The sequence below is a fragment of the Battus philenor genome, unplaced genomic scaffold, assembly GCF_028537555.1.
Source record: "Battus philenor isolate CCGP_79_NKW_IND1 unplaced genomic scaffold, ilBatPhil1.0.hap1 SCAF_21, whole genome shotgun sequence".
Lineage (NCBI taxonomy): Eukaryota > Metazoa > Arthropoda > Insecta > Lepidoptera > Papilionidae > Battus > Battus philenor.
Window position 1 is genome coordinate 12,576,964 of NW_027181684.1, and position 22,339 is coordinate 12,599,302.

General features: G+C 35.4%; 2 protein-coding genes across 2 annotated transcripts; one reads left to right on the plus strand and one right to left on the minus strand.

Moving 5' to 3' along the window:
• Window positions 1–137: 137 nt before the first annotated feature.
• LOC137923295 (poly(A) RNA polymerase gld-2 homolog A-like) lies at window positions 138–18,261 on the plus strand. The gene is made up of 10 exons (XM_068766498.1): window positions 138–422; window positions 506–788; window positions 5,727–5,909; window positions 7,925–8,043; window positions 8,329–8,506; window positions 9,459–9,590; window positions 10,981–11,109; window positions 11,854–11,974; window positions 13,716–13,816; window positions 15,575–18,261. Exons 2-10 carry the CDS (start codon window positions 515–517, stop codon window positions 15,721–15,723), a joined length of 1,386 nt encoding a protein of 461 aa, XP_068622599.1. The 5' UTR covers window positions 138–422; window positions 506–514; the 3' UTR covers window positions 15,724–18,261.
• Window positions 16,296–21,515, minus strand: LOC137923516 (histone-lysine N-methyltransferase SETMAR-like). Its single transcript, XM_068766775.1, has 4 exons — window positions 20,677–21,515; window positions 18,196–18,361; window positions 17,268–17,351; window positions 16,296–16,400 (listed from the first exon to the last, which is right to left on the minus strand). Exons 1-4 carry the CDS (start codon window positions 21,513–21,515, stop codon window positions 16,296–16,298), a joined length of 1,194 nt encoding a protein of 397 aa, XP_068622876.1.
• Window positions 21,516–22,339: the final 824 nt, after the last annotated feature.

Genomic DNA, 22,339 nt, shown 5'->3' on the forward strand with positions numbered 1-22,339 from the left:
TAGCTCATTTTGATGAAATTAATATAACTGGCCTTGAATGGAACTCCAAAATTTGAACCGAAGAAATAAAAATAATCACGTGTACTTTGCGGGTAAATCCGTCAGATGTCGCTAGCGCTGCTTCCTAAAGTCATGGCGGAATAGTTCTAATAATTCAACGATTTATTCATAATTCGTGGGTAGATTTATTATTACCGGTGCCGAAATATTAAAAGCTCGGTCGGTTCGTTTAGTGAGAGCCCGGCTCACGCACGTCTTACTGTGACACCATTGTGTGAATACGCAATACGTCGCGGAAAAGTCAATTAAGTGGTACAGTAAATATTCAAGAAATTTTTAGACCAAGTCGCTCTAATATATTTATTACGCCTAGCATGACGCAATAGAGAGTACGACGTCACAGTTTTAAGCGCTGGTTACAGGTTAGTATTCCTTAAATTTGAAATTAGGGTTAGGCCTTTTAATTATTATTTTTTTCATTTATAATCATAATAATTGATTGTAGATAGTAGAGATGAACGAAGGTGCGCCAATAATGTACCATGGAAACGGAGTATATATAGTTCCTGGCCAAGTGGAAAGGTCGCGCCAGTATCCCACGGAGGGGCTCCAAGTGGTGAGCGGTGCGGGACGCGGCAGCGGCGAGCCTGGGCAGGGCACCCCGCGACGGTGGCAGGCGCGTCGTGATCGTCAGCCGAGGAATAAAAACAGTACTGCCTTCGGCTATGATTCTGATGACTCCAGCCTATCCAGCAATGCTTCTGGATCAAATAAATCCAGTGAAAAGGGTAAGCAATAAGACACGTGATGAAATTTTGTGTGAATATTTTTTTACATATTTAATATTTTTCTACCCTCCTAAAATCAAAATGAAATTACTACATTATTTGTTTCCAATATTTTGAAATAGATTCCTTGTTTATTCAGGACAAAATTTTGATATCATTCCTGAGAGGAATGGTATTATCATTTTTCATTGGCTTTCTGATCTAAGATTGTGTAATGCGAAGACGTGTACAGATCTCTTTGATAAAATTATTAATAATGTCTATATGATATATAACTGAAGCAAACGAATTACAGTGGGCCATGTGTAAAATTATATTATTATTATTAATAGTTGATAAAGAGAAACAATGTCCATTCAAAAGTTATTGACTACCCACCATAAATAATGCTATACGGTGATATATTTTTTGATGCAAATCTGCAATCGAATTTATTACTATAAAACATCAGGTAGTCGATTTCATTGGTGAAGTAATTTCAAGGTAGTCCAACTGTGATTCTCATGCTCTGTTTATAAATGGCCAAAGAAGTTCTTGTTACTGTTCTTAAATTGATATTTTCAAGTATTGCATTATGAACATAGTTTTTACTTTTTATTATGTTCTGGAAATGTGAAAAGAGTTTTATACAATAGACTCTAGAATTATGAAACTTTCTTATAATGGAATTCTTCAATGAGAGTTTGATGGTGGTTCCATACACACATGCTCTGAGAATAGACTGAAGATTGTCTGTGTTTTTAAAGACGGGCTATTTAGGGAATTTGAATAGTTGAGAAATAGGCAAACAGCTTAAATAGTACTAATCAAATTAAAGGTCACCATGATGTCGGAAAGAGAGCGAAGAACACTTTGAACATTAAAATCATGTCACAAGTAAACATAATTGCCTCAATTGCAATACAAAAAAGCATAATAAATTATACTTGTAAAAATCAGTTGAAAAAAAACTTTGACAGAGTCACTTCCTTTTATAATACCTACAACAAGATGCAGAGTAATTAAAGGCAATATGTTAATATCTTTGTGTTTAAAACACTGATTTAAAATTCTTGTTAAGTGTATAAGATTGTGTGGGATATATACAACTTATGCATATTATTTATTATGCCTTTTGTGCATTAAATTTTTTAACAAAATACATTATGATAATCCAGAAAGACATGAATTTTAACATATGTTAAACAAACTTTTTTTTGGATATTTATAATATCATAGGCAAATAGTAATTGGACAAAAAAAAATTGATAATTACATTAATGTATCCTTGAAGCACAGAACATAATTGTTAAGGAGTTTAAAGTGGCAGGAAATTAATACATAAAGGGACTTGAAAATCACCCAAATGTCTTATTACTACAACAGCAACCTCAGCTATACTGATTGAAATGCCATAACATATAAAAACTTGGTGCTGTGAGGAGCTCAAAATATAAAGTAACGATAAGGGAACAAATTTGCATTTCTGAAACTATCATCAGATTTGTTACATTCGTATTGTATAGACAGCAGTTTGAATAGTGTACAGTGAATTTGCATCAAATAATTCCCCCACTTCCTTTCTTCTATCTGTCATCAATCACGATGCATGGATTCATGACAACCATACATGAGTTAGAAAAGGACCAATATTTAGCCACTTCCGCACATGCAGTGGTAGTCGTGCAACAAAGTGCACCGCCCGCTAGCCCGCTGACAAATGCGCATGCGGCAAACAATGCGAACTACACAACTGCCACCGTCAAATCACTCAACACGTGTTTCACCGCTCCATGGGGCATCTTCAGGAGTTATGTTACACCAATTAGTGCCAAACACAGAGTAACACCATATATGGTCGAAATTCAATTACACACAAGCATTTTGCTACTTTTATTGTTTCTAGACAATTATAACGTTGAAGTCTCTAAAAGTGAATAGGTTTCTTCTAGGCAAGCATTTAGCATGGTAGAACTTGTCATGGTTTCATCATCAGGCAAGACAAAGGTCAAATGCTTTGCTTGTAAAAGATATAAAAAAAACAAATGCAGATATGGGCAGAGAAAAAAATATTCAATGTAATACTAATAAATAAATCAATAATATACTTGTATTAGGACACTATTCTTCATTGAATGGATAAATATATGATGAAAGAATAAGCCTTATAGGGATCAAGGTCTAGTTCATTTATTGTTCAATTAATGTATGGTATACCTTGTGGTGTGATCAATGGTTTCAGATATAATAAATAAAAAATATATAATAATAATAAATAAAAATTCAGATTTCTACATATTAAAATAAATATTTGACTCTGCCGACTACCAGAAGTTATTGGCGTGACATAATTCAATATAAAAATAGTAGGGGGACCGGAAAGTAGTCACTTCTTAAGTTAAATCTACAGGAATACATTTTTATCAAGTTTTTATTTTTAATCAACAATATATTCACCTTCGTTATCAACAACCTTTTGTCATCTAGTATACAAATTTTCAATGCTGGAGCAGTAACAAATCAATCGGTTTTTATGTATAATATGTAGGCAGAAACGACATTACTTTCAGATCCTCTTGTAATTAATGTAATGTGTATTAGAGTTATTACTTAATACAGGGTTGAAAATAGGTGTAAAGAATTAAAGCTTTTTGCGCTGATATTTGTGCTTTAAACCTTTAACAATCTTTAATGGGTTGCCCTGTATAGATGTTTGATGGTATAGTTTTCAGTGAACTTTGTAACTAAAATATTCCCTGACTTGTCTGCGTTTATCTTGGAAACACATAAGGTATCATCTCACAAAGGTGAGTGCTCAAAAATAAACTTGACGCCTGTAAAATTTAACTAGTCTTAAATAATGTAAGATTTATGGGTATGTCACAAGTACTATCCTAGTGATTTTGACCAAAAACTTTGTTTTCTGTTAGTCATGTTTCACCCTAGGTAAGGTAGGTAAGTTTTTGGAAGGCTAGGTCCAATAGTGGGCCTCTTTTTGGTATAACGGTTGGAAAATAAGCTTGACTCATCAAAAAAGCTAATACTAAATAGCTTGTGACTGTCGACGGCGACAAACCTATGACATATACCAACGCTGTCTTATCATTTTATGAATAAAAAATATATCTCACTGTGTACACTGTCATGTTGTCGCAGATTTCTCTAAGACTACAGGCTTATCAGATTCTTTTCAATTGGACATATTTACAAAAAACTTTGATAAGTGATTTATATATATATATATATATATATATATATATATATATATAGATATATATATAGATATATAAATCACTAATATATATATATATATATATAATATCATGTTTTTGTTAAGCTTGGGTTATATGAAAGTATATTTTATATTAAGGAAGTGTGTTTGTATTGATTAGTTATGTGATATCTAGTTGTGTGTATTTAAGTGTCTTATGTTCCATATAAAGATATTTATGATATTTTATCATCAATAAATATCAATGTGCAGTGCAGCGAGACTGCTTTATTTTTAAATGGCTCATTCATTGTTATGTATATTCTTACTACAGATAATATAAAAACTTTTCACAAATCAATTACATTTCGTTTTTAATCTTTTTTATTTAGCACTGGCTGAATAATTTAAACATTGTTTTAGCGGCAAATAATCAATTTGAGCCTTAATAAATAAGTAAATGAAATTATATAGAGACCATATGTTTATTTTAATGCTTTTTTTATAGTTTGTTATAATATTCTGATGCATAGCAATGGTGCTTTTCCAATAGGTAAAGAGATAACATACAATTGATGTGTTAAGCTTGGGTTTTCAATGACTTTCCATTCCACTTCCATCTCCATCGGAGTGTCAAATGCAGGTTCTAAAACATTATTCTTTAGTTTTGATATAGTTCATAGACCCTTCCGCTCTGTGAATTCATGTCAGACGAAGCTGTAAAAGCCTTAGGGCTGACAGCATAAACATAATTGAAATGTTACAGTACAGTATGACCTTTGAGTATTTCTGATATCAATCTTGAGATTTATTTATTCCAGATGCAGACCTTATGTCAATTGTAATGGTTTTACATATAAATTACCATTGAATATGAGAGAAAATATAAGACAATGAATGAAATACATATAATATAATCATTCTCAATATGTAAAGTGACTAAGAGAAATAAGGATTGTAGTCTCACATAGTTGAATTTAACTAAATAAAACACCAGGACGACTATGTAAATATATGTGTGTAAATGAGGTAATGATTTTAGAAATGGTACAAATTTTATTGCGGTAGGAGCAGTTATAAGGTAATGTTTTAGGTATGCGGGACCAAGTTGGACTGGCATTCAGGTACTTGGCTGCCTTTATCTATGATCACTAAACACTCATCAGTTCTCTAGACTATAGCATCCTTACAGGATTAGTTTTACATATATTTATTGTAGATTAGTGATGGCTCAAGGTCACCAAAAGATCAACGGAGGGAGGTATGCTTGGAGCCTTGCTGCGAGATCGAATTAGAAATGAAATCCGCAGAAAGGTCACGGATATTGCTTAACTCTTAAATGCATAATGATGTAAAACTGCAGCCTACAACTTGAAACTTAAAATAAGTACTACACTTAAAAGTAAATGCATAATGTTGTATATCTATAACATAAGGTTTTTTAAAAAATAAGTATAAAAAATATTACATACATATTTTTTTTCTATTTTTCACTGCATTTTAGTGTACTTATCTGCAAGATAAATATTTTTTAAAGTCTAAATAAAAGTCATGCATTTAAGGGTTAAAGAAGTGTTTGTCTGAAGTGGCAGGGCACGAACAAATAGCTCTTGGGTAGATCCCCCACTAGATGTACCTACGACATAGTTGAATTTGTAGAAATTCGCTAAATGCGATACAAAATCTGTCATTGCAGCTATATCAAGATTAAAATAGTTGCATTAAATTTGGTTTGTTTTTTGGTGCAGGCGAAAGTAGTTCCCGAACGAATCGCAACGGAGCGTCGACGGCGGTGGCGCCAGTGCAGCAGCAGCGCGAGTGGCGCGCTCGACCGCGGAGGGAGCTTCGCCCCCGCAAGCTTGTCCCGGAGCGCTTCCACAACACCACCTACCCGTTTCAAGTCAAATTCACACCCGATGACTTGCTTAATGGTCAGTTGTCTCTACTACCATGTATATATTTTATACATATACTAGCTGATCCCGCAAACGTTGTTTTGCAAAAAAAATTAAAGTTTTTAATTAACAAATGTGAGATAAGAGTTGATCGTAGAGGGGTGAAAATTTAGGTTTGTATGTATTTTTGTATGCTGTATCATAATAAAATAAAAACCCAAAAAATTGTCTAAAAAATTTAAAAAAAAAATTAGGGGTGGACCACCCTTATCACATAGGGGTATGGAAAATAGATAGTAGCCGATTCTCAGACATACTGAATACGCATGTAAAATTTGGTAAAAATCGGTCAAGCCGTTTCGGAGGAGTTCAAGTTCGAACACCGTGACACGAGAATTTTATATATTAGATATAACTATAAATCAAATACCTAGCATAACTGTTAATTATTGGAATTAGCAGAGAAAAGCTCATGAATAGAATCAACGTCGATAGATTACATCAGAAACATGTAGGAGCTACATGACGTCATCGTCGGTGACGCATAGAACAGGGGAATCCCACGCCGAAGCCACTTGTGATTGGCTGACGGTTTTTATTGGTTAAACATTGTTTTCATAGTTTTAGGAATCGGAGTAAATATTTCATTGTCCTTACCTCCAAGACCCACCGGCTCTGAAAAGAATCTCGCGGACATTTTAATTCGCTTAATTTTTTTTTGGTGTAAGTTTTAAGCAAGAAAACCTAATAGTGGAAATTCTTTTTCTTCTACTTGTCGTTTCCTCGTGAGGATTCAGGGCAATAGTCTCTACCAGTTTTCTCCATGCTTTTCTGTTTTCGAAAAGTTTTACGCAGGTGTTAACTAACGGTTTTATTTTTACCCTCTTCATTACTGACAATTTTTCCCATTTGTAGTGGAAATTATTTGATATAAATCTAATATATAAAATTCTCGTGTCACGGTGTTCGAACTTGAACTCCTCTGAAACGGCTTGACCGATTTTTACCAAATTTTATATGCGTATTCAGTAGGTATGAGAATCTGCTACTATCTATTTTCCATACTCCTAAGTGATAAGGGTGGTCCACCCCAAATTTTTTTTTAAACAATTTTTTTGGTTTTTATTTTATTATGATACAGCATACCAAAATACATACAACCCTAAATTTTCACCCCTCTACGATTAACCCTTATTTTTTATTTGTTAATAACAAAAATTTAATTTTTTTTGCAAAACAACGTTTGCGGGATCAGCTAGTTATTCCATATTACGATAGCGTCCTTTTGGGACTATCTTTGTGTAAAAAGTGGTAGCTGGTAGAACGGGATCGACAGAGGACAGATGCTGATTAAAGAAGAGACTATCAACGTAGAGACTTGTTTCATGGCAGCCCTGTTGAGAGTGGTTGTACCCCTACCAGAAAAGAGGCCTCCGGAGTCGCTGGTGTTTATAGTTGGGGGCCTTAAACACCATCTAGCTTCACTAACTCTGAGACAGATTGTGATTTTCGACCATTGTGATAGTACACCAAGAGTTTCCAGAGTAGCACAACTTGCCACCACACAGAGTTACCAGTTTTTTGATACCCATATTGTGGTGGTTGTGGAAAAATATGTACCTAGTCCGCCATATTGGAACGGCGTCCATCTTGAATTTTAAATTTTGACATAATCATCGTGTTTTACTAGTGCAGCCCTTTCATTTGATACCCATATTGAGGGGGTTAAGGAATAATATGTAATCCGCCATTTTGTATCGGCGGCCATCTTAGATTTATAATGTTATTGATTTTATTATATTGTACCGTCATCTAAATTAAATGTGTGTACCAAATTTCAGATCAATCTGACAACGGGAAGGTGCTTAAATTTCAATTTCTAATTTTGACCCAAATAAATTCCGTACGGGTCGAACTAAATAAAACCGTTTAAAAATAACTCTGTCCTCCCCAAATGGTATCTTGGACAACCGGTAGATTAATCCCGCCCCTTCCATCTTTTAACTATGATAAGATGCATTTTAATTTATAAGTAACACATATTTATGTAGGGTCGAAGTGGGACAGCCTGTCGCAAGAGATCTGGGATAAATTCATCAAATCGCAGCAGACGGAGGAGACGTTCCGGCAGAAGATGAACCTGTGGCGCTATCTCTACATTATGATTAAGGTACAAACGTCTTCAACATTTTAGCTGCATATATGTCCAATGATGGACATGGCTTTCTCCATAAAATTTCTATGGGACTGTTTCGAAGCCGCCTGCGCATCCTCAGCTTCTGCTCTTTTTGAGGGTGGACATCCTGTGCTGCACTTGTGTCTTTAGGATTTCTTTAGAATTTAATGTTCATTATACAATTCACACTTTGTCTATGTACTATAAAAACCGGTGTCATAGTCGAAACATCAAAAATTTCGTCCCTACGACTACTATGTAGTTAGTATGGATTTGCAGTCGATCTTCCCGCGCTATGGGCTGTACGTGGTGGGCTCGACGATGTCGGGCTTCGGTCTGGACAGCTCGGATATGGACCTCTGCCTCTACGTGCGTACGCTGCCGCACCTGGAGCCGCGCGCGCAGGCGCTGCTGCACCTCAGCTACGTGCTCGACTACATCCGCGGCTTTGACCCTGGTGACTACTCTACACTTTATACCTACTATACTCTCTCCTGGCAACTGTGTTCACGGTTTTACAATTTATAATGTCTCTACCTCCAAGTGGTAGCCAAGCGGTATAGACTGGGACTTGCGATCCTCGAACCGTGTATTGATTATATAGGATTGCCACTACCCACAAACAAGTTTCCATAGGATGGGCAGAAGCGTGCTCTGCATACCATCATATCACACTGCGATCACCAACCCATCTGCAAAGCTTGGCTATTATGTTTATCCACCCATATTTGTCGTTAGGGGAGGCCTATGCCCAACAGTGGGCATCTATACCCTACGGTAGGCGTTTATGGGCAAAAACGACCCACTCCATGAAATCAACGGTTAAACAAAACCTTACAAAAATTTCCTATAGTAGTATAAAGGGACAGATTGAAAACCCCATTTTTTTTCTATTATCAGTCGCAACCATCATCATATTTTCAGCCGTTGAAACTCCACTGCTGCACATGAGTCTCCCTCATAGATTTCCAATAGGAACTTTTGGTAGAGGCTCACATCTTGCGCCATCGTCTGCCATTGGTTGACATTCAATTCGCGCAAGTCTGCCTCAACGCGATCGATCCAGCGATACCTGGGTCTACCCACTGGTCTTCGACCCCTCGGTTTTTCCAGGTACGCTACCTTCACGCTCCGATCCGATCCCATTCGCTCCAAGTGACCAAGCCAGCGGATTCGTTGAGCTTTATATTCGCCAATGATATTTGGCTGTGCTACTATAGTCTGAATTTCGGCATTCTTTCGGAGCCTCCAAGATCCGTCTGAGAGAGAGAAAAAGATGTTAAATAATATACATAAATAAATAATAGATAAAACAAAACAATATTTGTACTGTTAACCTGTGTTTTAGAAATCACCATAATGACATATGAGTTGAAGGCCCAAATATAATAGTCGTTAAAAACTTGAAGGTGCGGAGCTAATCCACGCAAAGGTACCGATCCTGAAATTCCGGGACGCGCAGAACGGGCTGCAGGTGGACCTCAACTGCAACAACGTCGTGGGAATCAGGAACACGAACCTGCTCAACTGCTACTCCAGAAGTAATGTTTCATTTCGTAGGGCTTTGCCCCCCACCACCTTGATTTACGAGAAGGTACATGTTATGAAGAGTAAAATCAAATTGTGTTACTCCTTTTGATAGGCGCTGGTTTTTTTTAATTTACTCTGTGGTTTGTATGGAAAGAAAGTTTTATTTTCTTTACGACTCTCATATTTTTATCTATTATATCAAGAGAACCTTTCTAGTTAACGAAAATGTGAAAATAATCCAATGTCACCTACAATAAATAACCTAAACCCTTTTCTAAGCCAATGTTTATACAACAGCAACTTCGACATTGGTATGAACGTACTAGTTCCACTGTTTACGAAAAATTGAAAAATATTTCCCACATTGATGGAGCCTTTGTCCAGATTTGCGCTTAGCAATACATCGGGCGATTCAGAATTGCGCGTAGCAATACATTGGTCGATTCAGAATTGCGCGTAGCATACATCGGCCGATTCAGAAATGCGCTTAGCAACACATCGGGCGATTCAGATTTGCATTTAGCAACACAGGGCGATTCATATTTATTTTCATTAGTATATATATAGTATATAGCCTGAGAAATAGCTTCATTAGCATTTTGAGGGAGAGAACGTAATTTTTTTAGTTAATGACTATCAATCGGACAGTTTCGAAGAATCCACAGTTAAGGTTTTTATAAATATTAATGTTCTTGTCAAGAAACAAGTATATTTTTTATCAGGTCAGTGCGTTATTCATAACTACCAACAAGACTTACAAATTTTCGTCTACCCTCAACAATATATTTGTAACAAATGAGCAAAAATTATATTACGATTGCTGACATGTGATGTTTGCAAGTAGAGATCAGGACATAGAAGTTCTTCATTTTGCAAGTTATAGCACTGTTTGCTAAAATGTTCATATATATATTCCGATTTCAGTATAGGTTTTTGTCTTGATTTTATATTTTTTATTATTTAGTATGTGTAATGTTTAATATTCAATGGTATCAGGCGTTACCTCGCGGAAGTCCATCCTAAGTAAGAAAAGGACCAATATTTAGCCATTTTCGCACATGCAGTGGTAGTCGTGCAATGAAATGCACCGCCCGCCAGCCCGCTGATAAATGCGTATGCGGCAAACAATGCGAATTACTCAACATGTGTTTCACCCCTCCCCGCCACCGTCAAATTACTCAACACGTGTTTCACCCTTCCACGGGGCATCTTTAGGAGTTATGTTACACCGATTAGTGCCAAACACAGAGTGACTCTGTGTTTGTGTAATGTTTGTCTTTGAAGGTTACCCGCGGTCACACTGTGATTTGGTCCTGTGGGGGTTTAGCTCATACATGAAGTGTGAAGGAAGGGGGGGGGGGTAAAAGTCTTGCATTTACAAGTGTGTATATGTGTTTGCAGTGGACTGGCGCGTGCGTCCGCTGGTCGCCATGATGAAGCTGTGGGCGCGCGCCCACCGAATCAATGATGCGCGACACCGCACACTCTCCTCCTACTCGCTCACGCTTATGGTCATACACTTCCTGCAGTGTGAGTTGTCTCCCTCTATTAAACTTTGTCATCATTTCAGCTCTATGAAGTTATCTGCTGGAGTTTGATTACACATGTCGCAGTGGCGTACCTAGAACTTTTGCCGCCCGGGGCGATCTCCAGTTTGCCGCCCTTTCTATTATATGTCAATCAAATAGTGGTTTTTGATTAAAAAAAATATTGATATAACACTTCAAAGTAATCATACAAACTTTTCAAAAGAAATGACATTTATAAACTGACATCAAAAAATTTTAGTTAGGAAAAATTGCCGAACAAAGTCGTAAAGATCTTTTTACGAATTCAACGAATTTTAATGAATACAATAAAATAAAATTATTATCTTGTTCTTGAATTAGAATCCAAAATTTACACTAAAATGCATTTGTATACACCGAGGAATAATATTCGAAATCATAAAGTTAATCATAATTTACATAAATCAAATATTAAACTTATAATAATCATTTATTATTCAAGAAAGAAAATAAATTTGAAATGAAAAAGTTGCTTTTTATAATTATTAGTAAATAAAAAAAATGCCGCCCCTAGGTAAGTGCCGCCCGGTGCGGACCGCACCCACCGCCCCCCCCTAGGTACGCCACTGACCTGTCGTCTTCTGATGATGCGAACTGCTTTCCATAAGGAGAACCATCTCCAGCAGTGGACCTCCCTCAACTGAAATAATAAAGATTACTAGCAAAAAGCATGTGTTGATGAAGAACTGTTGTTGTTGTTGTACAGGCGGCACCAACCCGCCGGTGCTGGTGCGCGCCGGTGCCGCGATGCCGGAGCGCCGCGCGCAGAACCGCACCACTCTCGCAGAGCTATTCCTGCACATGCTCAAATACTATGCAGAGTTTCCGTAAATATTTTATTTTATTAACTACATTAAATTTTGTACATTTTTAAATCTATACAAAGGAAAATATATATATATATATTACTAGCTGATCCCGCAAACGTTTTGCAAAAAAAATATTTTTAATTTTCAATTTAAAAATAAGGGTTGATCGTAGAGGGGTGAAAATTTAGGGTTGTATGTATTTTTGTATGCTGTATCATAATAAAATAAAAACCAAAAAAATTGTCTGAAAATTTAAAAATAAAATTTAGGGGTGGACCACCCTTATCACTTAGGGGTATGGAAAATAGATAGTAGCCGATTCTCAGACCTACTAAATACGCATATAAAATTTGGTAAAAATTGGTCAAGCCGCTCCAGAGGAGTTCAAGTTCGAACACCGTGACACGAGAATTTTATATATTAGATATATACATAGTGCAAAACTACATTTGTCGATTTTTTGTCTATCTATTTGTTCCGGCTAATATCTGAAATGTTTGGACCGATTTTGACGACACTTACTGGCAGGGTAGCTATTGTAATAAAAAAAAAAACTTAATTTTTTTCTTAAATTCCATGAGGACTAAGTCGCAGGTACAGCAAGTTTAAAATCCAGTGACCTACTGCGATCTTAACTATGACCTCGGTCCACCTAGTGGGCGGTCTACCCACGCCGCGTCAACCGGCTTGTGGTCGACACTGGAAAACCTTTCGGCAATATTTTCACTTCAAACGAGCAATTCTTCAAGTTACGTCGAAATTTAAATTGCTTTACTACTGTGTATATATTGTATAAGTGACCACTATAAACAAAACTCATTTGAATTTGTAATAGACACTTTGAGTAGTATCCACTTGGAACCCTCCAAGATTTAAGTTGAAGGCTGCTCTTATAGAAGACCATATTCTAGATTCTATTAAATTATGCTTTGTTGGAATTCTCATGATATTATGTACTGTGTGTTCTGATTTGAAACGAAACACCACTTCACAAGGAGTCCTTTATTCACGAATCAGATGGTCACCCTACTTTAACACAAAGTATACTTTCGCTTAGTCCAAACTACGCTTCCAAATAGCTTTAGAAATCACTGTCCAGTCACTTTATATCACTGACCGTAGATCTTAATCTTATAACTCAAAAAACAACACTGAACTGTCGACATGGGAGAGGTACACCTATTATATACGGAGAAGGTTCTAGTAAGTTCGTGATAGTACTCGGTTAGTTTCCGAGTACCGTACACAAAAATCTATAAATAACTTCAAGGTCACACGTGTTTACAGCACTTCTTGATCCCAGGGTTCCGTGTTTGTATAGAGGGTTCTGTAACTCGTGCTTTGTGACAATATATAGAAATTACTGCAGTAATCCTAAATATAAGAATCTAATATATAAAATTCTCGTGTCACGGTGTTCGAACTTGAACTCCTCTGAAACGGCTTGACTGATTTTTACCAAATTTAATATGCGTATTCAGTAGGTCTGAGAATCGGCTACTATCTATTTTCTATACCCCTAAGTGATAAAGGTTGTTCACACTTAAAAAAAAATATTTTTTTAACGAAATTTTTTGTTTTTATTTATTTATGATACAGCATACAAGAATACATACAACCATAAATTTTCACCCCTCTACGATCAACCCTTATTTTTTATTTGTAAATTAAAATATCAATATTTTTTTGCAAAACAACGTTTGCGGGATCAGCTAGTATTATAATAAATATATAATGATGGCTGTTATCATTTTAACAGGTACGAGCACATGGCTGTATCGGTGCGAACGGCACGCAAGTTACCCCTGGCCGAATGCAGAGCACACGACCCTCATCAGTGGAAGCTGCTCTGTGTGGAAGGTGGGCCCTGGTTTCATAGCATCACACCAGTTGAGACTACATAGTGTCATCCGTGAAGACTTGACCAAAATCGCTTATATTAGGGGGACTGGAAAGTAATGTAAAATATATTCACCTTTGTTAACAACAACCTTTTGTCATGTAGTATACAAATGTTCAATGCCGGAGAGGTAACATATCAAATGGTTTTTCTGTAAACTATGTCAAGAGAAACGAAATTACTCTCCGGACCCCCTAATATATTTTGTGTGTGGGCTTAATAATTATGTTTTATAATTTAGTTTAAGCTGGTAGGTACTTGTTACTTTGTGAGTAACATAACATGAGAGCCAGTAGAAGATGGTATATTCATATATTTACAATTTTGACCCAAACACAATGGCATCAAGTACATAACTATCCAAATTTAACCCTTAAATCAGGCTATGATTTACGAAAGTGATTTTTTTAATATTACTGTGTTTGCTTGAGGGTCTAGATGAAGGGAAAAATAGATTTTTTTTTAATTTCGTTGGAAAGAATATTATACAACAGTAAAATACGTACAGCCAACCTATAAAAAAAACTAATAGTAATGTGAATATTCGGTTTAAAAGATTGGTATCAAAATTGAAACTAGGCTATTAAGGGTTAAATTGGCATTCGGAATTTGAATTCGGATAAGCAAATAATTTAAGACTAAAAAGTGTTGTGGTCAGTAATTATAAAGTGTTTTCAAGTGAACGCTACATAAGTGACGGTGAAGTGTAATTATATGATTTGGAGTTTTTCAGGTGAGAATTTTTTGCTTCGGTACCTATTTCATTAAATATGTTCCACTATGAACAAAACTGTGCACATCCAAAGGCATTAAGTGTAATGTACTCATTAGACTTAAGCGTAGGTAGTTTTGTGTTGAGGTGGGAAGAAGCCACTTAATGTATATTAAAAAGGGGGGTGTGTGACTAATCTCACAGAGGGATTTTGTCCCACAGAACCCAGTTACATCATAATTAGCAAGAAGTACCATAAACCTTCACTAAGCTAAAACTGTTTGAAGTAGCGAGTAGAGATAGGCAAAATGTATCTATGACAAGAAAAGAGTGATTTATATCTTTTAGATCTTTAGATACATAACACTCTTATATCCTTAAACTCATTTAGATCAGAACTGCTCAGAGAGAGAATAAGGCAGCTAAAACTAATAATATATCCTTTATATCTTCAGCTCTTTTAGCACAGGCTTAGAAGTTAATAAGGCGGATTGAAATGTGTGAAATGTTCCTATTAAGCATTTTATGTCTTTGTCATAAAGCACAGAAATGCTGAACGCCCGCGCGTGTGATGGTGTCGTTCCGAAAATCCAAAATTTACATTTTTAATACAAACACGCAATAGCTGTCGTCTTTCTTACGTGTAAATTGCTATATAATCCTATCTCTTTCTCTCTAACTCTCAACGAGCCGTTACTCATCACGGAAATTGAGTCTTAAGCATAAAGATATAGAGACGTAATTGAAACATGCGCGAGTTGGAGCGTGTTTACATCTCTTGCAAAGATATATATCTTTCTTATTATTATATTAATAATTTATTTACTCTTTAATTGTACATCAAGGAAGACAAATTTAATAAGCATATAATAGGAAAACAGATAGGTACAATGGGCGATTAGCCTACTATTCTTCCAAACATGATGAAAGATTCAAACAACTTTGGATCTGCAATATCCGTTATATCTCAATGTTATTTTACTTGGCTATGCTGTACATGTTACAGAGCCGTTCGACTTGTCCAACACCGCGCGCTCCGTGTACGACCCGGAGATGTTCGAGAAGATCGTGGACACGTTCAAGCAGAGCTACAAGCGGCTCGCGAGCGGGCTGCGCCTGGCGGACGCGTGGCCGGCGCCGGCGCCCGACCGATGATGGCGCGCCGCCGCCCGCACGGTGCCACGCTGCCGCCCCGGACCGCCCCGGCCCGCCCCGCGACCGCCCCGAGTCAAAGTGTGCTCATGTGATGCTAGTGTCGTAAGGTCCGAAGCCCGTCCGCGTCTCGGTACCGCCTAAACCAAGCAAACTAAAGTGTAACTGTGTCCGTTCCGAGGAGGCCCCTCAACACTTGGTAAATTGTTTGTGTGCCTCGGTCAAGTCATCAAGTAAAGCTACAGGATGAGCAATTAGGACTAAATTCGCACGACACGCTTGGGGCAACTATAACACGTTAAATTAATATATATAGTAAGATGTTCAATGTTTGTATTATAACGGGCACAGAGACCCTTATAAGCCCAGTAATATCCTAAACCTCACTGGCTGTGATATGCGACTGAATTCCCTGTAAATATGTTATAGATTAAGTGCTGCAAATGTACTTCATTATGTCATAATAGGTTCACAGAAACATCTCTATGAGAATAAACACCAAAGAACTTGTTATGTCCTGCAAGTACTATATGTACAATATGGTTATATCTTCAGTCAAAAAGGCACAAAACTACTCAGTATTCTGTAAACTGAATTGAAACTTGTTGGTGTGCTTTTGATTGAAGATCTAGCCATGTTTCTGAATGGGACATCCGATCATAGCCACAGGGTAACTGGTTCTAAAAGTTACAAAAGAACATTTAACTCACAGAGAAGCGGTTCGCTATGCGAGTTCAATTTAATATATTGTAAATAGAACAAATGCCACTATGAAAATTATATGTTTGAAATCCATAGTGCCATATTGTTTAGATATATTTGGTCGCTGGATAGGACGGTTATAACTGGTGCATATATAAAGTTGGATCAGGTTGATCGATGATTTGGAAGCCGGTATAACATACCAGTTACGCTTGTAGTTTAATGGATAAACTCCATGGACTTGACTTGCTTCAGATAATCCCAAATTGTAGTCTATCATTTAAACATAACTCGAACCTATATTATTTCATTGAATTTATAACAAAAGATTAAATATTACTATTTACGAATTTAACCCCTACTAGTAATTTTTTGTACATATTCATAGTGCAAATTGTAAACATTTTATATATATTTATTATTCTATATTCATGGGGGCTTAGTCTATGATGAAACAAAAATGTAATTATAATTTTAGATATTCTTTTATATAATTTTAAAGAGATTTTTATATAAATTTTGTTTGGGGTTGTCTGTAGGTGAATAGTTCTATATTTGAAAATAAATAAAAAAATGTTAGTGGCGTACACGTGCACCAGTTGCCAGCGACTGCAAAGGCAAATGTAATTATGGAATTGAGAAGAGGTGCTGCCTTGAAATGCGTCCTATTTTCTTTTAATATTTATATTGTTTATTTGTAAGCTATTTAAACTTGTAAATAGTAAGAACGGAGAGACGGGAGATGCTGAAAATGAAGCGATTAAGGTATATATTGTAACGTTTTATGTACATAGTATTTTTGTGATTCGTGAAAAATGACAAAAAAAAATTAAAAAGATATATACGAGGTGTGGTTCAAATGAGGGCTTGGCAGTGCAAGGGTACTGGTTGAATAGGTCTTTGGGGTCAGATGATGCAAAAGGATTCCTCTGCAAGGAGCCCAATGTTATGCAACTAGAATAATGTTTGCTATGCTCTTTATAAATTATATTAACCAATCCAAATTACGCGCATGTGAAGTTCGGAGAATTACTTGTTTTTATAATGCATTGTTGACGTCAGCGGTTTGTGCCATGTTTTGCGTGTTGTTTAATAATGTACGGCAATGCAGATGTGAAAAGTGGTGCTTTCCTTCATGACGTAGTAACGCTAGTATACTCATAGTTTAAATAATGGTGCTAAAACATAGGTTAATAACGGCCAATGTATATAATCCATTTACAATGGATCTACATTCCTTTTGAATACTCGCAAATGTCAAATTGCTTTTGAAATGGGTTAAAAGTTCCGTGCCATACATTGTGATTTAATTTATATTAAGTTCACACATTGTGCGACGTCATCTATTCGGCAACTACATTCCCTTGGAATATATTTTCCTTTCATTTTCTGAGTTCTCCACTGGCAGACCTCATAGAAATTTACCTTTGCATAAAAACATGACGCCTTGCTATTATATAAGAGTTGTTAAGTTTTTTAAAGATTTTACATAAGAGGCACTGCCCCATGCTGAATATAAAAAAGTACAATAAATAGTTATGAATAATCTGTAAGAACACTGTCTAGAGTAATGTGTCTCGGGAAACTGTTGATTTGTCAAAAAAAAAATTTAAAAAAGTCGATTCAATAAAAATAATCGAAAAGACAAAAAAAAACATAAAAAAGTGTAAAAAAAATACAAAAAAAAAATAAAAAATCGTAAAAAGCAATATATACACTTTGATTTTGATCAAAGTTAAATATACGCATGTTTATAATTAAGCCAGGGCTTACATCAGCCTCTGTTTGCTGGAGTATCATGATGAATATCATCTCTGACAAACCATTGATGGAGGGATACTCCTTAAACGACGTCGGAGATGTCCTCTTGATTTGCAGCTTACATAGCTTGCTCACCTCGAAGCTCGCCCCAACACCGGCCACTTTGAACAATGCACATCTATTGTTACATGAAATACATTCTCCTCACTGGGAATGATGTTATTGTATTGTTACATGTGAATTCATTTTGATCTTTTTTGTCTGTATGAAATGCTTACATTAGCTTCAAACGCAGTGCAGTTTGAATTTGTTTCAAAAATAAGAAGGGCGGAAAATGTTCAAATGTTTAATTTTTGTCAATGTCCAAACTTTTCTCTTTTGAACACGTATCTTTCACTTATTTTAGAATTTTTTTCTCTATACCTTACATCTTAAAACACTTTCTTTAAACTTTCTCTAAACTGCAAATGTGTTTAGTATCTACCTAATAAAATGTTTATGCAGATTTCATAGATGAAAATGAATCTCACACTCTGAAATGTAATATGTCACTGCCAATGATGATCTGGTTGACAAAAAAAGCAGTTTGCATCATATATTTCAAACTAACTTTTTTCTAAATTATTTACAATTCAAATAAATTTTGTCAAATGCAATTGATATTCAAATATTAATGGAAGAATTAAATGTGCAAACAATCACATTTTATATGATTTTTTTTCCAAGAATCCGTAAAAATTATGTAAAGTATTAATATACATATATATTATTGTTATACAGTTATTTAAAGTTGTTAGCAATATTTCTTTTGTATTTGCAACATTTGTCAACTTTAGTTGCATTTTATTTTATTAAACCAGCACATATTGTTGTACAAAGAAATTATTGTAACGACCTTACCATATTAGATAAATTTACAAACTGCCAAACGTATTTTATTTCAAACATCCTTTAATTACTGTCATGGGTGTTGATGCTTTGAATTTGTTACAAGTTTTTTTGATTTACTTTCATAATAAAATGGTTAAAATATTAAATTGCAGAAACTTATTACGTAATAGGTACTATGTTCAATAAAAAGATTAATTAAAACATACGTAAAAATGACAGATTATTTTTTTTTATAATTAGACGAAAATCATAGGTTAAGTCTGACAACTAGTTTTGACGTTTCTTATTGAACATAATGATTGGGATTGTTTAATAATACATCATCTCGATAATAAATGTTTTGTCTGATTAAAAAATATAAGCTTTATTTTATATTGACAGCTATCGAGGCAATTTCTTATAAGAAATGTGTTTTAACCGCTTGAGTCCCAAGCAACTCGATCGCGCCATTCAGATTTTATGTCGAGAAAGCCTAGCATATTTCGAGATTGCAGTTTTGGACACACAGCTCCTTTTGGCGAAAATAGTATATTTTATCTGTAGGTAGTATCGTACTATGAAATTATTATAATATATTACAAAATAAAGTTTTATTTCTGTTACCTTTTATATTTATCAAAGAATTGAAATAGAGAGTAACAATTATAATTTGTAGCATTGGTGTTTATCAAGGCATAATGGATGAATTATTTTTTCACATCGCGATCAAATTAGGTGTGATACACATTCAACAAGCGCTATCGCACCGCATGCTGTTTCTAGACAATAAATCAAACAAAGGCTATCGCGTTTCCTAGATATTTTCATACAAATATAGTAAAAGCGCGATCTCGCTGCTTAGGATTCTTCAACAGTGTTTTTTCAATACTGTCTAGTGCTAAAACGGGTAATTAATAACAAATTTAAGTAAAAATACAAAAATGAGTTATTTCAATATTTCTATTGTATCACCTTTATAACCTAAAATTTTTGCATATAAATTGCGGATTCGCAATTATAAGCTGTAAAAGTCATTAAATTTTATAAATTGAGTACAAATTTAAGAAAAGCATCTCAAAGTATCTTTATTTTTATTCACTTACAAGTATTTTATATGTATCTTTATTGATTAAAAATAATTAACCTATAGTAACAAAATAAATAACAGAGATATCTTTAAAAATTACTCTCACACTAATCTATCACGTTCGAGCAAATAAAGAAATTTGCGTTTTAGTCTGATGTCTGAAACTCGGACAAACTAGCTCATATAGTCCACGATATCAAACAATGAAGAGATCTATTTTTAACAAATTGGATTAATTTCTGCTAATTTTATATATTTAATAGTTTTGCATGTATTAGAGACCGGTAAGTAATGTCGCTGTAAGTTAAATTCATACGACTACATTTTTAACAAGTTTTTATTTCTAATCAACAATATATTCACCTTCGTTATCAACAACCTTTTGCCATCTAGTATACAAATTTTCAATGCCCGAGCGGTAAAAATCAATCGGTTTTTCTGTAAAATATTTCGAAATAGCATTTTGTACATCATCAATATTTTCTAATTTTTTGCCATTAAGATAATGTTGTAGTGGTCGGAATAAATGGTAATACGAGGGTGTAATGTCGGGCGAGTATGGTGGGTGAGGCAGTACCTCCCATCCCAATTCGTTGATTTTGTCTAAAGTCCGTTTTGCACAGTGCGATCTTGTGTTGTCATGTTGCAGAATAACTCCTTTTCCATTGACAATTTTCGGGTTCTTTTTAATCAAAGACTGGTTAACTTTTTCCAATTGTTCACAATAGACATCAACATTAACAGTTTGTCCAGGTTCTAATACTTTAAAGTAAACAACTCCGCGTGTATTCCACCAAACACACAGAAGAGCCTTTTTGGGATGTAAACCCGGCGTTGCATTTGTTCGTTGTAATTCATTTCGGCTGAGCCACTGTCTTTTGCGTTTAAGATTGTCGTACAGGACCCATTTTTCGTCTCCAGTGATCAAGCGATCAAAAAACGGATCTGTACGGTGCCGTTGAAGCAGTACGTTGCAGGTGATGGAACGGTTGGCTTTATTTTGTTCGGACAGATTATGGGGGACCAAAACACCAGCTCTGCTGATTTTTCCAATCTGAGGCAAATGTTCTTGGATGGTTGACCAAGGTTGGTTAAGGCTGTTTGAGAGTTCCTCAATTGTTTGACATGGATTTGCTTCCACTTCTGCCCTTAGCACGTCGTTATCTAATGTTGTCGGTCTTCCTGATCGATGAGCGTCTGAAAGATCAAAATTGCCTGATCTGAATCTGGAGAACCATCTTTGGCATTTTCGAACATCCAATGCGCTTGGATAAACATCGCAAATATTTTTAGTTGCAGCAGTTGCACTATTACCCTTGCGAAACTCAAAAAGCATACAATGACGGATATGCTCTTTTGGTATTTGACTGGCCATTTCACCCCACATTGAAAAAAAATAGCAAATATGATACAAAGACCTCAAAATCTCTTAGTCACGCTTTCTAAGTACATAATGAGCTCCCAAATGGCAGTCTGATATCGACATGCGCAGAAACGACATTACTTTCCGGTCTCCCTAACAAATAACATTCCTTAGTTCTTTTATTAAATGCATTCGTTCTTCAATTATAACAAAAAAAAAAAAAAACACAACAGATCTTTAATTTTTTGGGGAATTATCGATTTTAAATAATTAACATTTATCGTCACAATTATTATCACACTGAAAGTTTATTGATACAAGTATAATTAAATAGAAAAGAGTGATACAAATCACGACGAAAGATAAAGGAATTGAATTAAAAAATAAAATAAGAAAGGGGGATTGGAGTCAAATCACCGATAAAATCAAATAGAGTAAAACGAATTCTTAATGCGTCACACGTCAACTGTTGCGGATCTTTAAATAATATATCGGCTCGTTTCGATGTGATGCCAACGTGCGAGCCGAGACGGATTATAACTTAAATAGCAGACCAGTTGGCCTACTGACGAACTTGCGGGGCGATTTTAAAATGCGTGTACTTGAGATGACGGACTTGCTTGAACTCGTTTAAAAATAATAGTAAAAACTACTCGCGAGTAATGATTTCTCTAAAAGCTACTACGAGGATCGAGCACGATTTAAGCTTTTAACATTCAAAATATAATACAAAACATCTTTTGCTTTCTTTGGAAGAATTGGGAGCAGAGAGATAAAAAAAATACAGCTATGTCCCATTTAATTAAAATGAATTTACCGGTTTATGCATCCCAATG

Excerpts from the sequence above, each read along its gene's own strand:
- LOC137923516 (XM_068766775.1), bottom strand. The coding sequence starts at position 21,515 with ATGGCCAGTCAAATACCAAAAGAGCATATCCGTCATTGTATGCTTTTT. Across the intron at positions 18,362-20,676 it reads TCGCCCGACATTACACCCTC|ATGTGCATTGTTCAAAGTGG; the intron begins GTATTACCATTT and ends ATGTAACAATAG. Across the intron at positions 17,352-18,195 it reads TCCAGCAAACAGAGGCTGAT|AGGAATCCTTTTGCATCATC; the intron begins GTAAGCCCTGGC and ends GGCTCCTTGCAG.
- LOC137923295 (XM_068766498.1), top strand. The coding sequence starts at position 515 with ATGAACGAAGGTGCGCCAATAATGTACCATGGAAACGGAGTATATATA. Across the intron at positions 5,910-7,924 it reads ACCCGATGACTTGCTTAATG|GGTCGAAGTGGGACAGCCTG; the intron begins GTCAGTTGTCTC and ends ATATTTATGTAG. Across the intron at positions 8,044-8,328 it reads ATCTCTACATTATGATTAAG|TCGATCTTCCCGCGCTATGG; the intron begins GTACAAACGTCT and ends ATGGATTTGCAG.